Here is a 24,213-nt window from a genome sequence, read left to right as displayed (position 1 = left end):
ATTGACTTCTCATTTTATTTCTGCCTAAATTTAAGTTCAAGAAGTTTAATCCAATTCTTCTGAAGAGACCTTATCACTTTATATGATGAATAGAATTAATTTAAGCTTTTCCTTTCATATTTAAACAGACCAATGAATGGTTAATATAGATTAGTTTTATGGCATCTTTATAAACTTTCTGAAGCATCAATGTTTTGGTTGTGTGGACAGGAATCTACAGTGGCGCACAACACAACACAAAAGACTAATGTAGTTGTTTCCATTGTGTTGTGGAGATTTCATTGTGTTATGCATTACTGGCCCACCGTAGACATTGTTATTAATATTTTCTTTTGTGTTTTGAAAATTGAGGGGTTTGGAACGATAACAGAACGGTTAGTTTCACCAATAAAGTGCAAAGGATCCTACATTTGAAAATGGAAATCTCATAATACAAATATTTCGCAAAGAAGCATTTCTATGCGATTTGTAAAGCTGCTTTCAGCATCAAACCAAACTTTTTAAGATTACATGTCCTCATCACAAAGACACGATGGTCTTTCTTTAGTGTATTTGCTGCGTCCACAACCATCATGCCTCGTCCCAGCTGACCATGCATTTCCACACGAACAGCACACTGTAACGTCTCTGTGATCACGCTGCGGTCCAAACAAGCTGCCACAGCGAAGGCGTCGTAGGGTACAAACCCGCGCCCAAAGAGCAAATCTTTGTTGATGATGCGAGGTTCTCTAGAGTAGGCCCAGCACGTGGAGGTTATCTTCTTCATGAATCGAGCAGCGGATGTATCCTGATTGACCAGCTCATCAAAACACTCCTGGATAAATCAAGCACGTAAATTAGTCAGACCTAAATATGTTAGAATGGATTTTGCTCAAAACGGGCAGCTCTTACCCAAGATAGTTTGTTTCTGCAAGTGAACTCCCAGGTTGCGATGTGTGTTGAGCAGGTATATTCCTCCAAAACTACATAAGCTGATTCAGCGTCCATACTAAAATTAAACTCTGCAGATGGTGTCAGATTTCCCTTGCCTGGAAAATAAAGAGTGGTCAAATGGAGCTCTAGAAAGCGTCCCGATTGGCGTACATGTCCTGACCAGTGCTGGTTTTGGCACTGCCCTGGTTTTTATGTAATATATAATTATTAAAGTACAATTTTCTGCCGTCTATTTAAGGTGGCCAGTTTTTGTTGCAGCTCATTTTCTTACCTTCCATGTTACCGCCCATAATGTACAGATCCTTGAGCTTCTGAGGGAGGGTGGGATCTAATCGAACAGCCAAAGCCAAGTTGGTCAATGGACCAAGAGCTATGAGCGATACCTGTGTATGATAGGAGTAAACTAACAGGGCTGTGCAAGTGCATTCCATTGTCAACCACAGGGTGGCAGCACAAAATTCAGCAGGAAACAAACACTAACCCAGTGGTTCTCACCCTTTTTGACCCCAAGGGGCACCCCATTGCCAAATATTTGAATGCCCTTAAAGGTGATTCTGACACTTTTGCAGGAATGTCAATGCTGCTCAATTTAAAACTTTTTAAAATAAACAAACTAGGAGTGGCAATATACTAAATGAAAAATTATTTTCATAAATACTGTTTCATAGTATCATCGTTTCAGTAACAACATTCTTCTTTATTAAACTTTTTAAATCAGTATTTTAGAAATAAAGTTCTTAAATAGCTATTGCTTACCTCTCCCTGGTTTTCATTTACAAGTCTTATTAAAGCATGAACAGCATGCTCTTTCTGAATCTGCTCTTTCCAAATCTCTGAGTTCTCCAGAACATCTCCAAGTCCATCTGTGCCAAAGTGATCTTTAAATCCTGTCACAGGTCCGATTAGAGGACTAGCAGACCCTTTAAAAACTGGAATCTGAGATCAAACAATGCAATACAATGTGATCTTAACATCATATTAGGTCTTGACAGCTGTTTTGGTACTCCAACAATTGCACTGACCTGGGTTTGTTGACAGACTGTCAGAACCCGCATCACATTCTGACACACATTATCCACATCAGTGTTCCCGAAGCAGCAGGTGATGCCCAACACCTTCACACCAGGAGCTGCCAGGGCTACTATGATAGCCAGAGCATCATCTATGCCACAGTCTGTGTCGATTATCAGCAGCTTCTGAGCCATGCTGCTTAGATTCTGGAAACATTGGTTTGGTAAAGGCATTTAATCATTTACAACAAGGAAAACAGAGTTGGAATGAAACTATGGAGATAAGTAACTAGTTAATTTGTAACCAACTCAGTACTGGGTTGCATCATTTGTTATTAAGGTGAGACATAGCAAGTAGGTCATAAGGGTTCCGTAAAGGAATGTGTAATCAAGTTAACATGAAATCTGACGTGATATAAGTTAAAGATTTGCATGATGAGTATAACAAAAATAGACAACATAATATACATGACAATTAAACATATTTTCTTTATTTTTGTCGTTATCTCCATATCTATACAAACTTTTAATCGGGTCACTTTCTGCAGGTTAAATCTTAAACTGCAAAAATGCTAATGCATATGCCTTTGTAACGTGGTAAACATTTTCAATAAATCGTTTCATCATGGAATCCCTTTAGTTTTCAGTCATAATTCATAAACACGCTTTACTGTTGCTCACCTACTCCGGGCTTGACTTGCACCGCTTCAGTTCAGTTCAGTTGGCAAGCAAGCAGTTCGAGGAGTTCAGTCCACTTTTAAAACAACCACGCTCTTCTTCCTCTGAAAGATTTTACCAACTGGAACTATCATACAGACTATCTACATTTACAAAACTATTTGCCATAACATGAAATGTTTTATAAAGACATTCTTAAAATATGTATATTATTATGTTAGACTGTCGTTTAGACCGTTTAAATCCGATGTAAAAAAAGATTTCAATTTATTGTGTCGTACAACACCCCTGTGTTTGAGATTGGTAGAGTCCGTTGAAACACAACTAATGTTAGGTAATCCAACAGAGAGGTCGCGCAGCGCATTATAATGAATTTATTCTTGCAGAATTGGCCAAGTAGGTGCAAATTTGCTATTTTTCCATTATTTTAATGATGATTACGTAACAATGGATAAATGTTTGCGTCGTGATGTTCTTTTGTAGAGCCTTTTGATGGCTACGTTGATGCTGCTTAGCTATTACTGTATTCATGTGTCTGTCTTATTTACACGGTGTCTGTTGTGGTGTAAACGTATATTGCGGCGGTTTATCTTGTACGTTAATCATGTCCTGGAGTGTATTGTTGCCTTGCCTGCCGACCGTCATCGATGCAGAATGACCTAAACATTGGTTACTGTTGACGATGATGATGATGTAGGAGCAATTCAACCACGTGGTACGATGCTTCCATCTGTAAACGGCGAAACATAGTTTAAAGCTGCTGTCAGTGTCAGCTGTGACTGGCCTATTATTTTCATTCAACATTTCATCTATAGCAGTCTCTGGCCTAGTTTAGGACTATGTAATCAATGGAGGCAACAGTCTCATACCACACCTTAAAGTTCACAAAAAATCCTTTGTTTTTGTGCACATTAATGGTTGTAGTTACGCTCAGAGCTGGGAAGATCACTTACAAACTACTGAGTACAGATAACATGCTGAAAACTGTAGTTAGTAACAGTTGCTCCTTTTAGATAATGTATTTTGACTACTTTTTATCAAACTTGTCTTAAGCTTACCATCAAATGTACCCCATTGACATACAAAGCAAAAGAGAAAAATGTTATCCTTGAAATATTAAATTCCGTCTATTTTTGAGAATTTACTCGAAGCTAAATGGAATGACGCGTGGTAGCATTTTTTTTAGAAAGGAACATTTAAATAAGGAAATACAGTATGTAATCATTCAATCCATGAAAAAGTAACCATATGAGAATTTTAAAATGTAATACAAGTACTTAATTTTTGGAATCTGATTAAATAATCCAGATTGCATGTAATCAGTTACTTCCCAGAACTGGTTATGTTAGGTGTTAGATCCATGAAAAAGGCTAAAATTCAAAGCAATTATTAAAATATTATTCCTATTTAGGGATCCGTGTGGCATATTCAACAAATGTAATCTTGTGACAAAAAACCTTGAATCAGAGATCCTCATGACTGTGACGGTTGTATTTCTATACTTGGCATAACCCTAAGAAAAACACTGATGCACATGTCTCAGAAATTCATTTGAATAGGTCTGATAAAAAAAAGAGGTCTGTTTGTTTGTTTGTTTATTTATTTTTAAATTACTATTATTGAGCAAGGATGCATTAAAACGAAACCAAAAATGCCAGTACAGACAAATGATTTCTATTTCAAATCAATGCCCTTTTTATTGATCAAAATTGTATGACAGAAAAACCTTATAATTATTGCTTTTATTTAATTTTATATATCATACATTTCTTCATCTATTCAGTTTCTAAGTATATGTCTGTTTGTCTTGTTCTTAATTGTAGTCATTGGATGAGATTCCTTCTTTGAGCTCTCTTCTTGGATCAAGTACGTGGCAGCTGGAGCACATCTGTAGCTTATTCTCTTGACCATCATCCCAGTTCTTCGTTCAATGCCTAACACTGTGGAAAGTGAAGGCGCCAAGGTATCTGCTAGTACTGATCAGGAGGCCCCATCACGGGCCCCAGCCAGAGAGGATGAGCGTGAGCGCAGCTTCCTGAGTCCGATGACGCGTGATGCGCTGCGGGTACGACGGGCCTCCAGCGCAGAGCTCCAGCTTCCATGGACCTGCCCTGTAACACACTCCCGAGAGAAGTTCTACACCGTCTGCTCGGACTATGCACTGCTCAACCGAGCCCGACCCATTAACACATCTGAAGATACGCCATTGAGCAACCCAGACACCACATCATTAGTCAAGACCAGTGCTACAACCCCTTCCCAGAGTCACTCAGGGGGGAACTGTGATATGGAGGTTGTGTCATCCAGCAACAAGCCTGTGCTCGCCTGGGAGATTGACACCTCTGATTTTGATGCGGTTTTAACACGGAAAGCCAGAACAAGTAAGTGTCTTTAAATGTTGACTACTGTACTGTGTGTGTGTGTTTGTGTGTGTGTGTGTGTTTATACATATATACATTCATAGTTATTTCAATCTGCTGAAGTCAGTAAAATCATTAATTGAGATTCTGTTGATAGTACTAATCAATTATATATATATATATATATATATATATATATATATATATTGTTTGTTTTATTTTTTTATAAGTTCTTCCAGAATTTGACAATATATAACATTTCGCAACATTTCCATGCATCATTACTCCAGTCTTCAGTGCCACGTGATCCTTCAGAAATCATTCTAATATGCTGATTTGCTGTTCAAGAAGCATTTAGTTTTTATTAATAAAAACTAATAAATAATATTAATATTTAAAACAGTTGGGTACATTTTTTATCTAAGGATTTTTTGATGAATAGAAATATAAAAAGATCAGCATTTATCTGAAATAAAAATATTTTTTTAACATTATACAATTTACCATTCAAAAGCTTGAAATCAGTATAATTTATTATTATTTATTTTTTTTTTGGGGGGGGGGGCATCAAATTAATCAAAAGCTTCATAGCCCAAGGTGAATGATGATAAAGACATTTATAATGTATAAAAAAATATATATTTCAGATAAATGCTGTTCTTCTGAACTTTCTATTGATTAAAGCAATCTGAAACAATTCTACTCAGATGTTTTCAACATATTTATATTAATAATTATTATAATAATGTGTTTTTTGAGCAGCAAATCAGAAAAGGATCGTGTGACTGGACTGGAGTAAAAAAAAATCAGCTTGGCGATCACAGGAATACATTATTTAAAAATGAATTCTAATAGAAAGCGGTTATTTTAAATAGTAAAACTATTTCACAATATTACTGTTTTTATTGTGTTTTGGATCAAATAAATGCAGGCTTGGTGAGCAGAAGATAATTCTAATATAAAATTAATTATAAAAAAACTGATTAAAAAAACTGACTAAAACTAATTATAAAATACGGGGAAATCTACAAGCTGTTGAGCAATAATATGCCAGGAAAATGAGCTCATACTGTCCATCTGCTGTGGTTTATGTAACTCCAGAGATGGCCTTATTGACATTAGTGACTGTGACACATGGTTTTCACCTCACAGAACCTAACAGACTATGTTTAAATTTGTAATTAATCCCAGATTTAAGAGTTTATAGAAAGAATGTATTGGATGTGTGCCATCACTCATTACTTGAACAAAAGAAAGTCTACGGATGGCTACACGATTGCTGATCTGAGGAATCGTTGCCGAGACGAAGAGCACAGGGTAAATTTGGAATGATAATCATCATGCTCTCTACGTATGTTTAATGAAGCTAAACATTGAGCCTGCCTTTATCCCCCCTACAGCTAATATATCTACTTGATCCTAGTAGATATGTGAGTGTTAATTTGACCAGCATGAGTCTTAATATATTACTTAGAATGTTATTAAATGATTAAGTCTGTGTTGTTTCTCAGGTAATTTAAAGAAATTCAACTCTAAGAAAATGAAATCATCTGACAGGCCGAGCAGGAACCTGCAAGATCTCCCAGCACAAGCGTCTCTGGAGGAGATCAAACAGAGAAAAGTCTTGGACCTCCGTAGATGGTACGGTCATTCACTCATTGGAAGGAGAAATGAGACTCAAAGAGTGCAAGTTTAACAACCGTTCCCTCTGATGTTCTAGGTACTGCATCAGCCGCCCCCAGTATAAGACCTCATGTGGGATCTCCTCTCTTGTCTCCTGTTGGAACTTTCTCTACAGTACTTTAGGAGCAGGCAGGTCTGTGTGTTACTTGATGAAATGTATGAGCACATTTTTCATTTGACGATAATATTTCAGATGGTGAATTATAGAAACTTTGAATAGAGCTGTTCTAAAATATACAAAGGAATGGGTATTTTTCGGCGCAAAAACAGCACATTCATTTGATCTATTTTAAGATTTCTAAAGTGGTCTGGTAGAAATTGCAAAGAGTAACTTTGGGATTTTTTTTTAGTCTCCCACCTATTTCTCAAGAAGAAGCCCTGCACATACTTGGTTTCCAGCCTCCGTTTGAAGACATCAAGTTTGGACCATTCACTGGCAATGCCACTTTGATGCGGTAAGATTACTGTATTTATTGCTTTTCAACTGTTTCATGAATTCATTTTTGATTCATTCGATCACTGTTAAAAGGTTTGGGGTCTTAAAAGATGTCACTTTATGTTCACCATTTATTGCATTTATTTGATCAAAATACAGGCAAAACAGTAATAAAGTGAAATATTAGTACAGTGTTCAATAAAAAATCAAATGTCCTGTATGTTTTCTATTTTTATATTGCTGCAGATGGTTCAGACAAATCAACGATAATTTTCGTGTTCGCGGATGCTCTTACATTCTGTACAAACCTCATGGCAAGCACAAGACAGCGGGAGAGACAGGTGTGTGAATTTTCAATAATTTTTCATAAGAAAAGAGGCTATAGCAGCATATTGTTCTTCAAATAAGCTTTTTATGTAGTTGAAGCAGACAGTATTTTAAATGCAATATCCAGTCCACATAATATTTCCTTATTCTTTATGTTAAGCCTTCTTTCAGATGTACAAATCTGATTCCAAAAAAGTTGGGACACTGTACAAAATGTGAATAAAAACAGAATGCCATGATGTGGAAATTTCAATATTTTATTCAGAATATAACATAGATGACATATCAAATGTTTTAACTGAGAAAATGTACGATTTTAAGGGAAAAATAAGTTGATTTTAAATTTCATGGCATTGACACATCTCAAAAAAGTCGGGTCAAGGCCATTTTTACCACTGTGTGGCATCCCCTCTTCTTTTTGTAACAGTTTGCAAACGTCTGGGGACTGAGGAGACAAGTTGCTCAAGTTTAGGATTAGGAATGTTGTCCCTTTCTTGTCTAATAAAGACTTATAGTTGCTTAATTGTCTTAGCTCTTTTTTTTTGCATCTTCCTCTTTATGATGCTCCAAATGTTTTCTATGGGTGAAAGATCTGGACTGCAGGCTGGCCATTTCATTGTCATGTTGGAAAATGCAAGGTCTTCCCTGAAAGAGATGATGTCTGGTTGGGAGCACATGTTGTTCTAGAACTTGGATATACCTTTCAGCATTGATGATGCCTTTCCAGATGTGTAAGCTGCCCATGCCACATGCACTCATGCAACCCAATACCATCATAGTTGCAGGCTTCTGAACTGAGCGCTGATAACAACTTGGGTTGTCCTTGTCCTCTTTAGTCCGGATGACATGGCGTCCCAGTTTGCCAAAAAGAACTTCAAATTTTGATTTGTCTGACCACAGAACAGTTTTTAACTTTGCCACAGTCCATTTTAAATGAGCCTTGGCCCAGAGATAACGCCTGCGCTTCTGGATCATGTTTAGATATGGCTTCTTTTTTGACCTATAGAGTTTTAGCCGGCAACGGCGAATGGTACGGTGGATTGTGTTAACCGACAATGTTTTCTGGAAGTATTCCTGAGGTCATGTTGTGATTTTCCATTACAGTAGCTTTCCTACGTGTGATGCAGAGCCGTCTAAGGGCCTGAAGATCACAGACATCCAGTATGGTTTTCTGGCCTTGACCCTTACGCACAGAGATTGTTCCAGATTCTCTGAATCTTTGCATGATATTATGCACTGTAGATGATGATAACTTCAAACTCTTTGCAGTTTTGCTCCACTATTATTTCCCACAGCATTGGGGGAATTGGTGATCCTCTGCCCATCCTGACTTCTGAGAGACACTGCCACTCTGAGAGGCTCTTTTTATACCCAATCATGTTGCCAATTGACCTAATAAGTTGAAAATTGGTCCTCCAGCTATTCTTTTACTCTTATTGCTACCTGTCCCAACTTTTTTGGAATGTGTAGCTCACATGAAATCCAAAATCCATTTCAAAATGTCTCCCTTTTAACATTCGATATGTTATCTATATTCTATTGTGAATAAAATATAAGTTTATGATATTTGTAAATTATTCCATTCCTTTTCTATTCACAATTTGTAGTGTCCCAACTTTTTTGAAATCGGGTTTATAGTTTATATATTGTTAGAGCACATTATATTGTGGTAGAGCATGTTTCTTCATTCTAGCTGAGGGGGCACTGCTGAAGCTGACACAGGGGCTTAAAGACGAGTCCATGGCCTACATTTACCACTGTCAGAATCACTACTTCTGTCCTGTGGGCTATGAAGCTACACCACTAAAAGCAGCCAAAGCTTACAGGTATAACATACCGCAAATTTCCCATTCATTTATTGCCTAATACTGACCCTGGGCCACACTTATTGTGGTGCACCAGTATCATATTATCAAAAGTCATGAAAACATAAACTACTGTATTAACCTCTACCACTATTATAAGATCTTACTCTAATCAGGAATTAATTAATTTGCACTGGATTCTCATTGGTGAACCAAGCAGGAAACACCCTGCAATCCACTGTAAAAAGTATGGTTCATTTTATGGCATTGTTTTCTTTGGTGAAATTATGAACAAATTATGATTCTGCATTTCTGACCTTGTTTACAATCAGATGGGCAGATATTGTGACGGATCTGAACACCCAAAACCCAGAATACTTTGACATTCGCCACATAGAGAGAGGCATTCAGTATCGCAAAACCAAAAAAGTAAGGAACTTCGAACTATGGTGATGGTATTTCTACAATAACCTAAATATTATAAAGAAATATGTCTTTAGGACAGTGTCTGAATGTTGCATCCTGATTTCCTTATAGGTTGGAGGCAATCTGCATTGCATCATGGCCTTCCAGAGAGTCAACTGGCAAAAGTTGGGACCATGGGCACTGAATTTGGAAAATCTGAGGCATGATCTCCAACATCAGGCTCCAGAACACAGAGGTCAAGCTGTGCCAGAGGACGGTTCTGAGGAGCGAGCAGGGAAACGTCTGGGCAGATCCCTCAGTATGGGGAACAAGTCTGAGAATGCCTGGAAGCGTTTGTCCAACACAGCAGAGTACAGGCACAGAAGCTCTCCAGACAGTGACCTAGATGAAGACATAACTGACTAAATCTAAAGTGTCCAGCCCTCCTCCTGATGAGCCATTTGAGTTTTCGACAGTTTTAAACACGAATATTTACCTTCCCATGTTGTTAGCAATAGTGGAAAGTTAGAATTGCATATCATAGATGAGGTTGCAAGCCAAAAGTTGGGGTTAATGCTCCGGTAATTATAAGGAAGAAGCCATTTGTGGAGGGTGCCACAATTTTACAGCAAATTCCAGAGCCCTCAGTAATGTGGCATTAAATTAAGATTAGAAATACTTAAAGGGGTCATATGATGCGATTTAAAATTTCTTTCTCTTTGGAGTATTAAAAGCTCTTGGTACATGAAGAAGATCTGTAATGTTGCAAAGACTAAAGTCTCAAATCCAAAGAGATGTTCTTTATCAAATTTAGGACTACCACGCCCCCCTAAAACTGTTTGTTCAAACACACACCCACATGTCTAAGTCACTATGTGGAAATATTTGCATAATGCCGCCCAAATGTTCACACAAAGAAATAAGGTGTGGTATCAGTAACCACAGTTAGTGTTGAAGCAGCCATGTCAGGGAGATGCTGTGTGTATATAGGGGAAAGCAAAAGCACTTTATTTGGCCTTCCGAAAGTAGATCCATACAGGAAGTTTTAAGATTACTTTCAACAGAAGAGCAACGCAGTTTATCGTGATCCTAGAAGAGGAGGTAATTTTGACTTTGCTACGACAACCTGGCTTGTCTGAATCGTGTGTGTGAGAGAGAGAGAGACAGGGTCACACAGTGGAGACACCCGTCTTAACCATGCGTGGCTTGTGCACTGCAAACACATACGAGCTTCATCACTTGTGTCTGTCACACGACTCTGTTCCCCTTTTGGGCTTGAATTGATGGTAAAACAAAGTACATTATAAAATTTTGAAAGATGAAGCTCGCAATTTTGGAAAGGGGTGTTACATTTCCGACAAGTGCTTGCGGTGGTCAGTTGGCCAATCAGAGCAGACTGCGATTGTCGGAAGGAGGGACTTTGTAGAAAACTATGCTTTTGAAAGAGGCAGGGCATAGAGGACCTTCAATAATGTAAAGTATTTGAATAAATATGTTTTTTTTTTTGTTGTTGTTGTTTTACGTCAACGTATTCTGTTACACCAAATGCACAAAATAATGATCTTTAAAAAAGCATCATACCACCCCTTTAAAAATGCTCTCTCTCCAAGACATTGAGTCACGTCCTGTAGGTCAAAATGCTGCTTTCTACATATTTTCATAACATATTGTGGGTAAACTAATCATTATATGAATGTGCAATTAACTGCACTAAAGGTGTGACCGCACCTTAAGTGTACTAAGAACATGAAGTGAATATTTAGCATCATTTTATTTCAGTTACATGCTATTTGGTGGATTTTTATGCTACTGATGGTAGATCATTGGAGGACAGTATGTACTGAAAAAGGACACTGTTCTTTGTGAAGAAAAAAATGGCTTTATTAGTGTAAGTCTAAAAAAAACAAACTATGTCAAGGTCGTTATAAAGATATCAGACTGTTTAATAATGTGACAATTTGATATGTCAATGGATCTGATTGTGACAGTCCAATAAGATGGTGCCATCTTATTGTAAATAGCAACTTGAAAGATTACAATCACGTTCTTTGTGAAACGCTGTGAGCTACGATTGCATGATTGCTTCCATACCATGTGAATAGTGATTTGGTTTTCCTTTAACACAGCAACATCTAATGTATGATGTGCAAGTCATAACAAATCTCATACTCATGTGAATCTAGTGTGTTGGTATTATTTTTAATTATAAATAAAATCTTTATACATCTTCTTACACATCACTGCATTATTTCAGAATCAACTAAATGATGTCATGGTGCTTGATGAGTCATGGCTACACATGTAGTTGTTCTTTCAGCTCAGTTATATCAGCAGGAACAACACGGCAGCAGCCAACTGTTGACAGAAATCAACACCCCATGAGTCAGCGCAACTGGAAAGTAGGGATGGGCATGATTAATCGACGATCGATAATTGATCGTTAAGATTTTCCTCGATCATGTTAATTTGTTATCGATTAATCTAAAGCATTTTTTTTTAATCTAATGCAGGTTGCGTTGCGTAGTGCGAGTCTTCAAGCAATTAAATGAATTTCACTGTGTGGCAGCAATTAAATATTTTACCACTATGGGGCAATATTTGACACCCTACTCGGTTATCTGTGATCTTCCGTTTTGATTTCAAAGAATAATCATGAAGATGTCACGGCGAAGTGTGGCGTGGGACCATTTTGATTTAAAAAGCGAACTAGTTAACTGCAAACATTGCGATGCCGTGTTTAAGTACAACACGGCCACGACTCAAATGATGTACCTATGCATCCCGGCAAATTTTCATGAGGCTTTAACCCTTTCGAGTCGATTAACGCATATATGCGTTTTGAGTCATTTTCTCCTGATAACCCCTGATAAATTACACTCTCAGTTTTAATCGTACAGATAAGAGCAATACATCAATCGAATCTGTAAAGGGTCTAGTTTTTTTTGGATACAGACATAATAACAAAAAACCTTTGTGCACTTATAAAATAAAGATAACAAACAAGGTGCGCTGTCTACAGTCTTTGTCTCCGCTGATCGTCATGTACAAACATTTCATTAAAATGAACCGTAACTCCGTGAATACTCAACGAAGAGACATGAGAGAGATATCTATAGAAAGCCTGGAATGTCTACTTTTAAACTAAACAAGTGCTTCCGAAAAACAAATATTCTGAGATAAAATAATCCATATGAAAACAACGCAATGTCTGTTTTTCATATCTTCCTTCATTATATTTAATGTGACCACGCCCCCGCGCTGAACGCGCTATTCAGATTCAAACTGAAGCGCGCGGCTTGAATACGCCCACACAGAAGAAAAGGCAGCGAGACTGTTCTTCAAGTTTTTATTTTATTTTACTGTTTGCTTCGCGATGAGAGGACTAAGACATAATTCACTCCAAAAAGATGTGATGTGGTTGATGATTTGAGAAATGGATTTCCTCAGAAAAAAGAATGAAGCACTTTATTCAGACTCAAAACGCATATATGCGTTAATCGACTCGAAAGGGTTAAGAACGCCTGCTAGCAGCTGCAGGTTCCGCTGCTTTAGAGCACTGCATATGCACGCGGATATATGTTCGGTTTGCCTGAACGTAGTTTAACTGTCTGCCACAAGTTGATCTTGTAATAAAGGTCTCACAGAGGAAAAACACGCTGTATTTTTGTATTCATTGCATTTTTTTATTATAAAAATTAAATAATTAATTATATTATAAAAATATGAATGATTAATCGATAGTCGATCGTTAATTCTCCCGACGATCGACTAAGAAAATTTAATCGAATGCCCATCCCTACTGGAAAGAACAAGTCGTAGTATAAGTTTGCAGTAAAGCTTATTTACTGGTAAAAACAATACCAACCAATCCACAAAGCCCCTCGTTCTTTCCAGTCGAGATTTAGTTTGGCAAATGACGTCCTTTTTTAGTTTTCCATCTGAAATAGCCACAGAACAGCCACACAATCAAACTATTGAGACAAGTCAGTAAATAAGTTCAGGATTCCCACATGTTTTACCTCTGTGTTTTTTGGATTGTTTTTTGTTTATTTTTACAAAAAAAAAGAAGGATCTCGTGCTCACCAAGGCTGCAATAAAAAACTATCAAATTGTCTATCAATACTGAAAACAGTTGCATGAAATCTTTATTATTTTTCCCCAAATTCCATTTGATTTTTTTTCTCTAAATTCCGTTTTTTCCATATATATTTTTCTGGATTCTACCCCCCCCCCCCCTTTTTATTTTATTTTTATGGTTATACTAATTTGTTGTTCATTAGAAAAGTCTTTCTTATTTGAAATCATGGAACTTACACAATTTACCAAATTTCAGTTTAAAGCCCTATGAAATGTGTTTATTTTTTCTTTAATGAAATACAGACAACAGCCTTGTCTGTATAAATATGATCTCAAAAATAGAAATAAAAGATGTAGAAAAGAGCGATTATTTAAGATAGGGAAGATTTCTGTGATGAAACAATCAAAAATAAATGTGCATTTGTTTTGTTTTTTGTTTTATTCAGGTCCTTGAAATTCTCAATGGAAACAAAAATCAATAGCAATTATAACTTTCTATTGTAACTTATGATTAACCCTACCCTGTCTTGGGGTCCCATTCTTCTCCACTGTTAGGATAGACCACCCAGCTCAAATCTGCTTTCTTGTGTGACTTGGCTGACTCTAGAAGCAGTTTCACTAACGGAGCAGGACAACAGTTCACCCCTACGGCCACCAGCAGTGAGGACCTACAAGCCACTTGAACCACCTCAGATAATCTCCTCCCGCTTGAAATATTATAACAGTTGCAAGTGTTTTATGAATGAAATTTGGCATAAGATAACATATCATATAATGCAATGTATCAGTCACCTTATAAGAAAAGGAAACCCAGGCTTTAGCTTCAACAAATTCTCTGAGTACTTCCACCAAAGTCTCCGCCTCTGAGACCTGGAAGGGTCTCCATGGCAACAAGATCAGCTCCGGCTTTTACTAAGCACTGAATCTGCGGACGATGCCAGTCTTTCAACTCCTAGGACAAAAGAGAAAACATGCACTTGATATTCTTATGTGTTGGTGGCTTGGGTGGACAGAGAGCTTCATCCTGCATTACCTCCACTGTCATCTTGTCCTCATAGGCTCCTGTGTACTCTGACCCATCGTGTAAAAATGCCCCATATGGACCCACTGAACCTGCAACCACAGGCTCTCTTCTGTCTTCTGGGGGAATTACTCATTTTTTTAGATTACATTGTACACGTGAGACATGAACTCATGGACTGACTCTTTTGCCAGTTGAACCCCTGACATTATCATCTGCTGAGCCTCCTCGGGACGGAGATCAAGATATTTTACAAACCCCTCAATGCTGGCCTGATATGTGACTGTTGTTATAACATCAGAACCGTTTTGAAGATATCTATTAAAACAAGTTAAATCAATCATTCCTCAAATGTTAAATAGTTATTTTCACAGAATAGAGGCATGCAAACGACTGATAGGACAGAGAGATTTTTGGATAGAAATGATAAAATGTAAATACATGTATGAAGGAAAATATAAATGTACAATCAAAACAATGTTTGGGGTCATTAAAATGTTTTTGAATCAAGTATCTTATGTCCACCAAGGCTGTATTTATTTTATGTATTTATTATACAAAATTACAGTTAAAAAAAACTGATATTGTGAAATATTGTTAAAATCTACAATAACAGTTTTCTATTTTAATATATTTAAAAAAAGAAAACTTCTCCTGTGACGGTAAAGCTGAATTTTCAGCAGCCATTACTCCAGTCTTTTCAGATATATATATTTTGTCCAGAATTCTTTAATGAATAGGAAACATTTATTTATTATTATTTATTTATTTGCACTGCTGCCAAACACATATTCACATATTCTGTTATAATAATGAGATGTTATGTCATTTTAACGACATATTTTCTTGTTTGTCATTATTACGACATAATTGACGTAATTTAAATGTCTTTACTGCATTACATTTAACACTTTTTCAAAAATAAAACTAAAATAATTAAATAAACCACTGTATGTATAATAAATACAGAGCAAACATATTTTACATCAGGTATGACATTTCACACTTCAGACATTGCTTGACAACTCAGGTACATAACATAATAAAGCCTATAATTACCTGTAATGTACGTACTTAATGGCCTGTGGGTTTGTATGCAAAATTATTGCACTCCATACTAGTGGATCTCCCTGCAAATACAATATATGCGTGATTACACTTGTTATTGTAAACAATAAGTAAAAGTAACTTCCTGTAATTGAAATCCTTACATTGTCAGAGATTAGCAACTTTTTAAGATAAAACTTAATTTAGAAGGATTTTAAATTGTAGTCATAGCGCTGGTAAGAAGCTCTGCATAACAATAGCGAAGCGAAACTACTACAGTGTCAAAGTCCACACCATAACAAACCCATGTGCGAGTGGTCAGAAACTACTTCCGGGTTACAGTAAGACTCGTATAAGTAAACTATTGGCGCCCTTAACGTCTGTTTACTCACCACACTTAAAATCGAATTTAGCTGAATGCTAAAACACCACGCAATATAGTTACGAGCTCACAGGAGGAATAGTTTATTATTTTATTCGACGGTAGCCCGTTTGATGCTGTTGCAATGGTGATGGGACTTAACAGCGAGGCGAAAGAAAGGCTGTCAGTCAACAAATGTTATCATTCCTTTAAAATAATTCAGACATGGTAAGTGAGAAGGTATATATATTTTTTCCATTCTTTGGATATGAGTATTAATGGACTCAGCTCATATGACCATGAATGTTTGTTGTTGTTTTAGTGGAAGGCGTTTGTTTTCCCCATGGTTTTCCCCAATAAAAGAAACTCAATTCACATAAACCTTTGAGATTAATCGTGTTGTCTGCACTAAATATTAAATAGCATAAGTACATATCTCATGTAAACTGTAATAAAGCGATGCATTAAGTCATAACAAGTGAAGAAGCAAGTAAACACGCGTCTAGGCTAACGTATTTAAATCCTAGTTAAATGAAGATAATGCATAATAATTTACAAAGCAAAACAGTTTTGCAACGGCATAATTTGTCAAATAATATATCTAAAAGCTCTCGACGTACCGAATGCTCTCATTTGTCTGCCAGTAGATGTCAGCATTGGCCTCCTTATGCTTCTTTGAGTAACAAAAGGAAGAAATCAAGAAAATGGATCTGACTAAATGTAGTTTTGGCTGGTTTCAGTAAGCTGCTTAACTGTTTTTAACTGTATTTGAAAGCTAGCTGTCTGGCTTGAGGCTCTACAACATCATATTGGAGCTGGAGGATGCCATTGTCCACTGAAATTAGAGATCCAGTTCAGTCAGAAGCTTTAATGTCATTAAGTGGAATGATATGCTTTTTTAGTGTCATTTGCTCAACAAGCTGAGCCTTGTTATTTTTTGGGTAACAGGATACTTTCACCATCATCTACTTGCTCTGTTGTGCTCCTACACTATGTTTATTTTCCAATTCACATTCTGTCTCCTTAAGTCGTGTACATTGATCCATCTCCATGCAGACAGCATGACATGTTTGCAGTGATAGCAGAGGGCAACAGCAGGTGTCTGAGAAAGTCTCAGCTTCCAAGAAGGGCTCTGAGAGGAAAGCCCTATTTTTCAGCTTTAGAGGTGGTAGATAAGCCCAACTATTTCCAGTTCGATCGGGCCAGGATCATTAACCAGGAGTCTGTGATTTTGTTGTGCTGGAATGTTAATTTAACCCCCTCAAAATGCCTTAATTCCTGCTTTCATTCCATTCAAATAAAAAAAAAGGGTTTTTGTGATGCTTTCACTTAAGTACAACAACGACAGAGGAAAAAAAGTTCCATATTTCTTCTTAGACAAACAGTACAGATCCTCAGGTAACTTTGGACCCAGGCAGAATGTGGAAATATAGCTCCTTTGTGCTGTAGGGGGTGACTACAAGCAGAAATGTACTCTTTCAGACTGGAAAACCAAACACTGCAGTTATCTTGCTCATGAAAATGTAGGCTAGCGTTGTAATATATCAGTTGTTTCTGTCATATTACAAAGCTGCACTGCACCACACAGCAAAATAATGATTTTATTACTCAATGTTTTTGTCTTGTTTTCCATTACAAATATCTAAACACTATTAAATCAAGATATATTTTCAAGACGCAAAGAAAAAAGAAAATATCTGTCAGTGGGGTAAGACAAATAAACTTAATTTAGAGTGAAAACAAGATTATTTTTCTTCCCCCATTGATATGTTTTCTTGTTTTAAGCATACACTTGGATACATTTTTCAGAAAACAAGTCTTAATATATAATTTATTTTTACTTCTTTGAAATAAAGTCAAGTCACATTACATATAATGCACAAGAAATTTTAAATGTTAAATTCATCATTGCTTTTCCAAAAAACATTTAACAAAACAAAGAAAATGAAAAAAAGAAAAAGAAAAGAAAGATGCCACAATTCATTTTCCTTAAAAGTAAATGTATCATTGATTTAAAAAAAAAAAAAAATCAGTAATAGAAAAATAAAGACAAACTTCCTAAGTAACATAATATGTTCAGTATGTAAATAGTTTAATGCGCTGTGGGGGACAATGTTCCAACAGTCTTAACATTTCTTTACCTCTTGCTGACTGTTATAAGGCCTCGTATGAGAGGTGATAATAACTATCAATTTCAGTACAGCACCTAGAACTTTTAGCTCTGGCACAAATCTTCACTGTGGAAATCCTAATGTGACACTAATATAGCCTCCAGATGTGATTTATGGCTTTTCAGACCTGTGCCTCAGCGTATTTGTACAAAGAAGGCTGTTCATTGTCAATATTATCTCTGTCCCAGCTGACTGAGGGGTAAAAATAGCTCTTGTTTGGGGGAAGAGGCCCTGTTAGATTCAAGATAGCTCAATTACATGAAAAGGATTCTCACTGTGTCTCTACAGTTTGATGAATGAGAAAGCATTCGCGTTATGTTGCTGATGCACTAATGAGCTCTTGTTAAATTAGTTAGGATAATGTGATGCCGTGTTTGGGCTCAGTGTTGACATGTTGCTGCTATGAATTAGCCGCATGTGGCCTGAAGGATGGATGGGATAGTGCCTATGCAACATTAAAACACTGCCAGTCTGATATTTACCGATGATGATTATCTGCCAGTTATTATGAATATAAATTAATCTTATGGATCACTGTTGTAGGCCTGCTGTTATTCGCTTGAGTTTTGATGTCCACTGATCAAAAGTAGATTCATAGTTTATTTCTCACCAAATCACCCCGAATTGCAGCCTGTGCTATGAATTTCACCCACAAGGTGGCGCTCTGTGGGGAACAAAGATCACACCAACATGCTTGCTCTCCATGTTTTGTTCAAGGGCACCTCTGAGTTGGTGTCAAGGTGAAACCAGCCGCTTAATGTGAAACAAAAAACAGTCACACTTACAAAGATTTATATGCTGTCTATTTTAATAACTTGTTTACATACTTCGTTTTCAACTGTAAATAGCCTACTCATGAAATCTACGCCATGACTAATACTCTTATTTAATGAAAATGTCAATATGCCAAGGCTCCTGCTTTAGATATATTTTAATACATATACATTTTTATATGTAATGTGTGTGTGTGTGTGTGTGTGTGTGTGTGTGTGTGTGTGTGTATATATATATATATATATATATATATATATATATATATATATATATATATAGCATTTTGTCTACCAGTTCTCTCTATATTGAATGTGTTGATTAATTGTTTAGTCACCATAGGTGTCTCTTCCTAATTTGCATGTACTATTCTATGCCTTTTGTAGTATAAATGATGCAAGTAGTGCGCAAATTCAAACAATATGCAGTGCACTTTTATTTATTTATTTTATTATTATTAGTTTTGTTGTTTTGTTTTATGGTTTTGTTTTGTTGGCAAACATGACTGGACATGAAAAAAAAAAAATACATTAATTTATTCAAATTGAGCTTTTTACTGCTTGTCACTTTTTAACTTTGTGTGGGGTTTGGACATTGTATTAGCATTTTAGGTTGTTTTGTGTTTTGTTTTCAAGCTCTTTTTTTAGTAGTATAAATATAAAGGACCAATTTTCATTCCATCTCCCCCAGGCCCCATGAGTAGGCAATAGTATAAAGTCCCCTCCTCATCACATGACCCCACACAACATTTCTGATGACTATATGAATTTAAAATATATTATCCGTAGTTTATTGATCTTTTGATAGTTTCTATACTTGTGCAGCCCTAATGTTTGCACAAGTGTGTAGCGCACAGTTTCAGGAGCAGTAGCTCCAGCAGCTGGACAGTGGCTCCCCGGGGGATCAAAGGGGTCTAAACCTCTGACTCCGCACGTTAGCAGACCCAGCTGCCTGTCTGTGTTGAGGGTCAGAGCACGGCTGTTGTGGCTGTTGTGACTCCCTGTCCAAGCATGAGGGTCAGATCAGTGACATTCCCCTGCCGTGCCTGGCTTGACAGTGTGTTTTGCTGTGTGTGTTGTGTTATGCACAGGATGAGCGCTTTGCCTTTCTGGCTGAGTGGTACGACCCAAGCGCTGCTCTCCTGCGACGATACCAGCTGCTCTACTACCCTAAAGATGGCTCCGTGGAGATGGTGCGTCCCTTTACTCAGATTTCAGGTTTGTTTCGTCATGAGGGGAGGGAATGATGACAGAATCCCTTTATCACTTTATAGAAAAGTTCTCACACACACACACACACTCTGACACACACACATTTTTTCTGTGCAGTGTAGGTACTTTCCACAGACTTCTATTACTTTTATACTGACCAAACATAATTTTCTATCCCCTTACCCTAAACCTACCCCTTACAGAAAACCTGTTTGCATCGTTACATTTTCAGATAAACATCACTTACTAGTTTTAATAATTTTTTTGAAACAATGTGGGGACCGCAGGCCCGTCATAAGGTTTTACTATCCTTGTGGGGACATTTGGTGCGCACACACACACACATGCACACACACGCACACACACACACACACATACACAGACACACAATATATTATGTTAAAATAAAGTTCACCAGTATGACTTATGAACTAGATCCAAATTTTCTGAAGCAATGCAATAGTTTTGTATAACAAAAGACCTACATTTAAGTCATCATTTACTGATAATCCTCCCTTCCAGTAAACTGTTATAGAAATCCAAAAGTTAAAATTGTGTAATCATTTACTCACCCTCAGGTTGTCCCTTCCTCAAGTTTTATGTAATTCTTACTTCTGTTGAACGCAAAAGTAGATATTTGGAAAAATATATAAATAAAAACAAATTCTATTAACTAAAGTTGGTGGTAGCCATTGACTTCCATAGTGTTTTTTCTCTCTCTCAATAATACTATGGCAGTCACTGGCTACCAGCAACTGTTTAGTAACATTCTTTAAAAGATCATTGAGTTTCCCAGTTAGATTAGTCTGATTCATTATGAATAATGAAAGTAATATAGGTTTGGAACGCAGACATTTTTGGATTTCTGGACTATTTACATTTCTATTGAAATTTTTAGTCATCTTAATTTATTGTGGTAAATAACTTAATGTATATCACAAGAAAAAATCATTAGCTACCTTATTCTGTTTTTTTCCCGTTGGCCCTCCTCCTTAAACACATGCTAATATAATTTTTATAAAGTGAAGATGCACTGCTGCGTCTCCTACTAGTGAAAATCACTGAGCAATGATTACTGATTTAATTAGTCAGCACTTCCCTTTTTTATCTCTTATATCAATCACATTCACACAGTTTCCCACTGCTCTTTCTGTCCTTTGAGATTCATGGTGGCATGCCTTGAATATAAATTTGGGAAGGATTACAGAGGGACAGACTCGAGGCGATATGCACTCTTCAATGTAAATTGGAGCTGGCTACTCAAAGTATTGCCGTTTTTTAGTCAGAGCATCATATCTATTGCTGTGACAGCAGTGTTATCTAATGAAAAATAAAAAAAATAAAAAAATAAAAATCTTTAGAAACAATATTAAAATGTAACTAGGCTTTCAGATTAAAATGATGATAACTCAATGAAAACCTTGTTCGATTTTCAGTGACTAATTGATATGTTAATCAACCAGGCTTTGTAAAGTCTGACAGCAGCAGTTGTTTATTATTGCTTCAAGTTATTGGCATTATTAGCTCTAAAATTAAAATAAGAACAAGAGCTAAAAAATAATGGTGCTGAATAGCTCCATTATGTATGAGAAACCTTTGTCTTAGATAGGCCTATGTGTGCCTGTGTTTAATTATTTTACTATGCAAAAAGTGGCATCTTTGTCTTGCATGTTATATATTTTTCAAAAAATTCTTCCCAATAAATCTCTAAACATCTAATAATATGCTATGAAGTACTAAATCTAGTGTTCCAATATCCAGTACATGCACATATACAGTACATACACTCACTCACTCACTCACTCATTAAAACAAATTACTCAATATTTATAGATTAAATAAGTTACAATTTATATCTAATTTGTTGATACTTTGGTTTTTTTCGCATGGCATCCCTTCTTACTTTCTATTTTGGTTTTTATACTCATGTCTTGTGTCTTGTCTTCTTTAGGACTTTGGCTATGATTAAGCCAGACGCTGTCAAAAAAGTTGGCAACATTATTCAGATGATTTTTGATGCCATCCTTATAATCACAAAAACCAAAATGACCAAACTTACATGGTAAGACATTTATATATATATATATATATATATATATATATATATATATATATATATATATATATATATATATACACAAAAAAATTATCTATTGGTAGCAGTACTTCAGTAAAATGTAAGTAGTTACAAAGAAAAGAAGGGCCTCTGGAATTCTTGCTTAAGTCAGTTTATGACTAATTATGCAAATGGGGTGTTTCAGTAACCCTGGAGGGATTTCTCAGAACTTGTAATGGGTGGATTTGACAAAGTCAAAGCAAATAAATCATGCACTGCTTGCTCTGTATGTTAACCTGTATATCAGTGGCATGCATTTGTTCTTCCCAGAGCCCCCAAACATTTTTAGCACACACAGAATAAGTCAGGAAAGAATTGCACACTCTGTGTTCTGTATTCTGAAACAATTTGCAATATAAAGCTACAGAGCATCTCATTATAGCTGCCTTTGCACAGTACCAGGAATGGATTACATTCACAGCACAATGCAGCAATTATTAACTGAAGTAGTGAGAATGGAGAGCGTTAGAGAAAAGAGGCTGTGTTTACAGTTGAGGTTGCAGATAGTATTTCTCTGGCCTGTTTTGTAAAGGCCAACGTATGGTTTGCAGAAATTGTGGTAATATGGGGGCTGATAGTTTAAATGTTAGAGATCTGGATTAGCGGTCGACCGATATGTGTTTTTAAAAAAAATATATTTTTTTTTTTTTTTGACAGCCATTGCCAATATCTTGGAAAACAGGGTGGCCGAAATAAAGCCGATATAATTTTGGAAATAATCATTATTAATATATAAGAAATTTGAAATAATTTGACAATGGGTAAAAAAAAATTTATGTGTACAAGAAACATACTTTAGATGACAGTATTTTCCACAAATATTTAATCAAAATATAATTAAAAGGAAAGTAAACACTGTAACCAACAGGGCACTCAGTATTCTGGGAAGTTTGAGTGCATTGGGCAGTGGCGGCTCCAGACAATTTTGATTGGGGGGGCAATGGGGGGGGTCCTGGTCTTTTCAAAGGGGGTCTCATGAAAACCAACAAAAAATACAGTGGACATGGCTAATAACTGCATATTTCTGCTACTAAACAACAAAAACACCTTTGCAATGTAAACAAATGACAGGCTACATTTGTTATTCATATCCTTCACACTGCACTTTCATGTCAGGTATATTATGCATTTTTATTGACATTGATATTTTTACATTTATTTCCAGATAGATATTATTGAGTTTACAGGCTAAAGTGGTCTTGCTGTTGTAAACACTGTTGCTATTGTAGAAAAAATATTTGCATCACATTTAAAATCTGAATTGTTTTTATTTTTATAATGATAATTCAGAGAATGAGAAAATCCGAATAAGCCTTACCAGTGTTGTGATAATTATTTTTACGTGTTAAAAATAAATAAGTACTGTAATATAATAAAAGTTTATTCAAATAACATAAAAAAGACCAGACCCCTCGATGCCTGTGAAACTTTTCTCCCTCAAACAGCACGCTACTGTTACTTCTACACTACAGGCTACACACAGCAATATAAACAACGTATCTGCATGTTCTCACATCACATCGTTCTTGTAAAATAATAATAAGTAAATAAACACCAAAATCACTTCGCTGAGAACTTACCAGCTGCCGCGGTGTTGAAAATATCCTCTAGCAATTAAAAAATGCGCGTGCAGCATGAGGAATCTTCCCGGTTGGATGAGGTCGTTGTCAGGTGAACTGTCATCATGCTGGTCATTTTATTTACGGCTAAATTATTATTAATAAATTGTACTAATATTATGATTGGGCGTGGGCAGGCATTCACAAAAGTTTATGTTATTACAAAAAAAAATTGAGGAAAT

General features: G+C 36.3%; 3 protein-coding genes and 1 pseudogene across 5 annotated transcripts in view; 2 read left to right on the top strand and 2 right to left on the bottom strand.

The window, feature by feature from the left end:
* Position 1: 1 nt before the first annotated feature.
* On the bottom strand, positions 2-2,739 carry LOC113099452 (inosine-uridine preferring nucleoside hydrolase). Its single transcript, XM_026264389.1, has 6 exons — positions 2,625-2,739; positions 1,956-2,150; positions 1,690-1,869; positions 1,205-1,316; positions 892-1,028; positions 2-814 (listed from the first exon to the last, which is right to left on the bottom strand). The coding sequence occupies exons 2-6, from the start codon at positions 2,136-2,138 to the stop codon at positions 458-460; spliced, it is 969 nt and encodes a 322-aa protein (XP_026120174.1). The 5' UTR covers positions 2,139-2,150; positions 2,625-2,739; the 3' UTR covers positions 2-457.
* Positions 2,740-2,902: 163 nt separating this feature from the next.
* On the top strand, positions 2,903-10,438 carry LOC113099439 (basic immunoglobulin-like variable motif-containing protein). 2 transcript variants are annotated; one of them, XM_026264388.1, is made up of 10 exons: positions 2,903-3,017; positions 4,445-5,002; positions 6,493-6,622; positions 6,702-6,797; positions 7,015-7,119; positions 7,347-7,441; positions 9,121-9,269; positions 9,400-9,479; positions 9,565-9,661; positions 9,770-10,438. In XM_026264388.1, exons 2-10 carry the CDS (start codon positions 4,552-4,554, stop codon positions 10,061-10,063), a joined length of 1,497 nt encoding a protein of 498 aa, XP_026120173.1. In that variant the 5' UTR covers positions 2,903-3,017; positions 4,445-4,551; the 3' UTR covers positions 10,064-10,438. The 2 variants fall into 2 exon arrangements, with proteins under 2 accessions (XP_026120173.1, XP_026120172.1); XM_026264387.1 differs by lacking the exon at positions 9,400-9,479 and having other exon boundaries at positions 9,121-9,253.
* Positions 10,439-11,519: 1,081 nt separating this feature from the next.
* LOC113105172 (homocysteine S-methyltransferase YbgG-like) lies at positions 11,520-16,034 on the bottom strand (annotated as a pseudogene).
* A 63-nt stretch (positions 16,035-16,097) lies between these two features.
* The window catches only part of LOC113099484 (uncharacterized), a 36,866-nt gene continuing 28,750 nt past the window's right edge, over positions 16,098-24,213 (top strand). For both annotated transcript variants that reach the window (XR_003289464.1, XM_026264392.1), the window contains exons 1-2: positions 16,098-16,371; positions 20,176-20,302. Coding sequence is in view for 1 of the 2 variants with exons in the window: in XM_026264392.1 (XP_026120177.1) it covers positions 16,369-16,371; positions 20,176-20,302 (130 nt within the window). In the remaining variant the exon portion in view is untranslated. The remainder of the gene's footprint in view (positions 16,372-20,175; positions 20,303-24,213) is intronic.

This window comes from Carassius auratus, chromosome 6 (genome assembly GCF_003368295.1).
Source record: "Carassius auratus strain Wakin chromosome 6, ASM336829v1, whole genome shotgun sequence".
Taxonomy (NCBI): Eukaryota; Metazoa; Chordata; class Actinopteri; order Cypriniformes; family Cyprinidae; genus Carassius; species Carassius auratus.
This window is presented reverse-complemented; position numbering and strand designations above follow the sequence as displayed.